This window comes from Morone saxatilis, unplaced genomic scaffold (assembly GCF_004916995.1).
Source record: "Morone saxatilis isolate NCDOM2014 unplaced genomic scaffold, NCSU_SB_2.0 Contig15, whole genome shotgun sequence".
Classification (NCBI taxonomy): domain Eukaryota; kingdom Metazoa; phylum Chordata; class Actinopteri; family Moronidae; genus Morone; species Morone saxatilis.
In genome coordinates this window covers 201,486-205,498 of record NW_023339707.1, presented here as the reverse complement: position 1 = coordinate 205,498, position 4,013 = coordinate 201,486, and the positions used below count along the sequence as shown (strand labels likewise).

General features: G+C 42.4%; 1 protein-coding gene across 1 annotated transcript in view; it reads right to left on the bottom strand.

Moving 5' to 3' along the window:
* Window positions 1-2,014: 2,014 nt before the first annotated feature.
* Window positions 2,015-4,013, bottom strand: part of LOC118324908 (phosphatidylinositol 4,5-bisphosphate 3-kinase catalytic subunit alpha isoform-like) — a gene marked incomplete in the record, with an annotated part of 5,683 nt that continues 3,684 nt past the window's right edge. Inside the window, 1 exon segment of the mRNA XM_035657413.1 lies at window positions 2,015-3,861. Within this exon segment, the coding sequence (XP_035513306.1) occupies window positions 3,737-3,861 (125 nt within the window).

The window sequence follows — 4,013 nt, the reverse complement described above, 5'->3', positions numbered from 1 at the left end:
AGTACATTATTGCATTTCAAAGAGTAGTCCTGTAGTTTAAACCAGAGAAAGAAATCATTAAGTTTGAGAAGAGTCCATAGAAGCAAAATTTTGTTCTATGACTGTGTTTCTTTCTTGCCTCCCTTAACGACTGATTAAGCTACCTTTGCACTGATTTTAACCCCATCCTGCCATGATTCCTAAAAGCCATTTTTTTCCGGTTGATACAGTCCTTTAACTCTCTGGTGATGTATGGCTTATTGTTAGGATCGATTGTAATAACCTTCTTGGTAGCCACACAATCCACACAGAATTTAATATACTCTGTAATAGTGTTAGTGGCTTCATCGATACCCAAACCATGAAAAATGTCCCAGTCTGTACAGAGAAATGAGCCCTTCAGTGTCCCTATACTGTCTTTAGACCATACAGCCAGTGTCTTGGTTAATGGTTTACTGCTCTTTAAAAAAGTCTTATAGGTGGATATCAGATGGACTGTATTATGGTCTGAGTTTGACGGAGGTGGCTTGGGTCTGGCCCTGTATGCATTTCTTATATTGCCATAACATTTGTCCAGCACTCTATTGTCTTGAGTGCCACACTTGACATATTGTTCAAATCCAGGAAGGGACAGATTTTAACAGTGGTTAAAATCTCCAAGAATAAAGACCGGGGCTCCCGGAGTGCATTGCAGTTGATTGTGGACACAGTCTGCAACACGAGCTGCAGCTCGGGCAGCATTACCACTGGGGGGCACATACGCTGAGCAAATAACAATATTGCCAAACTCCCTCGAGAGGTAAAAGGGTCTTAGAGAAATGCACAGCAGTTGAATATCAGGGCTGCACACAGTCTCTCTCACAGAATAGTTCCTGCACCAGCTGTCGCTCACAAACACGCAGATACCTCCTCCTCGACTCTACCCCGAAGTTTCATCCCTGTCTGTAAAGACAAGGGAGAAAACCTCCAGCTCGATCAGGGAGTTGGGGATGTTTGCGTGGAGCCAAGTAAATACCAGCAAGCCCGCCCCATGTTGGTACGGAGCTCCTCTAGTTTGCTCCTAAGAGAGCGAACATTGCTCAGATCATGCCGGGCAGCGGAGGTCTACTGCCTCTCCCGCGGAGACGCTGTCGGGACCCCCCACGTCGGCCTCTCTTCCGTATTTTTCTGCGAGATGACAGGATTTTAAATGCCTCGAGCAGGTTGAATAAATCCGCAGGCGGCGATGTTGTTCCTGTGTAGTGGAGAGACAACAGCGTGTCTCTGGAGTAGATGAGTGGTAGCCCACCCTCCAAGCGTGGAAAAGTTTGACACATCCTCAGAAGCTCCCAAACAATCAGTGCCAGTAATAGTCCTTGTGCAAATAACGCCATGGTGCTCCTTGGTACCCTCGTACACCCTCACACAATCAATAAAAAACCACAGTAAAACGAGTAAAAACAACAAATAAATAAAAAACAGCAGCAGCAGCACCAGCAGCAGCACACGAGTCCAGGTCGCCAGCAGAGTATCGCCACCGGAAGTCAAGACTACTTAATACTGAGGTTGGGTTGAGCTTGAAGTCTAACTCGCACTGAACTAAAAAAGTTCCACAGTCAGCCTGATACAGTCACTTATTTATCAACAAAAGGCGCTCTCTAGGAGGATATCAAAATGGAAACAAAAGTCGCTCTCAAGGAGGATATTAAAGCGCTAACAAAAGTCAAACGTCAATTGACACATGAAATAACCTGGACTCTGAACTACAACACTTGATGATACTCACTGGCTTACTGAACAAGAAGAACTGACAAAGACAAAGGGAGACGAGGCATATTTCTACCATGTGTAAGTGAGAACAGGTGAAAGCAATCAGGGGCGGGGCAGACAATTACAAAGGCGGGAAAATCACACAAAGGGAGGAAGTCAGGATTTGAATAGTGAGGGAAAAGGTGAGTACAAAATAAAACAGGAAGGACTAGACATGAAACACTTAACATAACTAAACTTAACATACTTGACGATACACAACAATAGGTGAGTCCAACCAAGAAAACACACCTGTTGAGCTTTTATTTTTTTAAATAAAATGATAATCCATGATAACACTGACAGTCAGAGATCAATAAGTGCCCACTCATATAGTTTTACCTGTTGTACAGGTCTGCTTACAAATCATCGACCATATATGGCCGTGGACGCCGTATGTGGGCGTCGGCTTCATCTGTGGTCTCCTCCAACAGACGGTGGAGAATCAAACAGGATAAATAATTATCACAAATCAATACCCAACATTAAGAAACTGATCACATCAAACGTCATTCCTGTCAAATACATCAATCAATCATCAATACATGAGTTTAATCAATAATATTGATCACATGGAAACAAACATATCCACATATTCAGTCACTATGGTAACCAGCACAGTCGATAATGTCATAAATCAATAAATGGATTAGCATGCAACAGGAGGCGGGGTCAGGCCACCTTACAGGTTGTCATGGTTACTGGCTTAGACTGACCTCTGACCTGAGCAGAAACAAACACAAACATTAAAAATGGCCGTCATCACCCTTTAACCCGTCTGCAGGAAGCCCCGCCCCCTGGTGGCTGGCTTCCACTGACGCTACGCTACGCTAACTAAATCTACCCACAATTCATTGTTCCAGTGCAACAGCTGAGCTAACTATGGATTAGAGTGAACCAGCGCCACTAACATGCTAACAACTAGCCTACCATGGTTTATTAGACACTAGAGGCTTCAGCTAACGGCTAACGAGCAGCTGATTGGTTCAGATTGTCGTGGAAAGATCCCTGATAACACTCGATATGTTGATTCAAAAGAAATAAGATCAGAAACCTCTGGAGTCTGTCAGCAGCTGTGGACATCATCTAACATTTATAAGAAAGAGAAAAATATCAGTCGACTACAATCTGTGCAGTTTCAGTATAAATGAGTTTACAGCACTCGGTACAGAGAGCTCGTTACTCAGTGGAGTTCCAACGTAAAGAAGACTAGAGCTCAGACCTTTAAAGCCAGAAGTTTACAAGAACATCTGTGAAAAACCATTGTGTTTGAAATATAAAGCAATCATTTTACAAGTAAACGTAATAACGTAATAAATAAAATAACTAATATTTAAAGATTGTTAGTTTGTTCTGATCTCAGCACTATGACTCCGCCCACAGCTGGTCAGCTTCCTATTGACCAGAGCTCCTGATTGTCATAATCAAAGTATTGATCAGTTATTGGAGGTTTTATTGCTCTCACAGTGACCACAGTGTTCTCTCTGCTGGTTTCAATAAAGCTAGTGTCATTCAAATTCAGTGCTTCTCAATAAAGTTTGATTTGAATGTACGCTACAGTAATAAAGTTTATTTTAAAAAGCTCCATCTGTATCAGCAGCTAGCTAGCAGAGCTAACAGGCTAACTGAAGCTCTGACTGGAAGACATCATCATCATTATCATCATCGTCTTTCCAACCTCTGACCTGTGACCCTGAGATTAATGTTACTATGACAACCATCCCATCAATACGACGCTGTGATGCTAAAATGTACAATAATCTGACTCCTTCATCATTGCCATCGTCACAGTAGTGCAATAAAAGTGTGTGTGTTATAAATGTGTTTTATATAATGTGTGTGTCAGTGTTCGTTGGGCATGTGTCTGATGGTGTGTTATATATATATACACACATAAATATTTATACATGTGTGATATATATAAATATATGTATATATGTATATGTATTTATGTGTGTGTGTGTGTGTGTCAGTGTTCGTTGGGCATGTGTCTGATGGTGTGGAAGATCCAGTCCATCTTGGTGCTCCAGCCTCCATGATGGGCGTCGTTCATCTGTTTGGTGAAATACTCGAGTGCCTCCTGCTGGCTCTTCTCTGACAGACAGATAGATACAGAAGGATGTGAGACATATTCTCAGACTGATAATTTGAAAAGTTATTTCTTATTATTTAGGGTTAATTTTCGGAGTCGAACTCTGGGCCGCTGCAGCACTACATGGGGCGCCAGCTCTACCCATTGAGCTAAC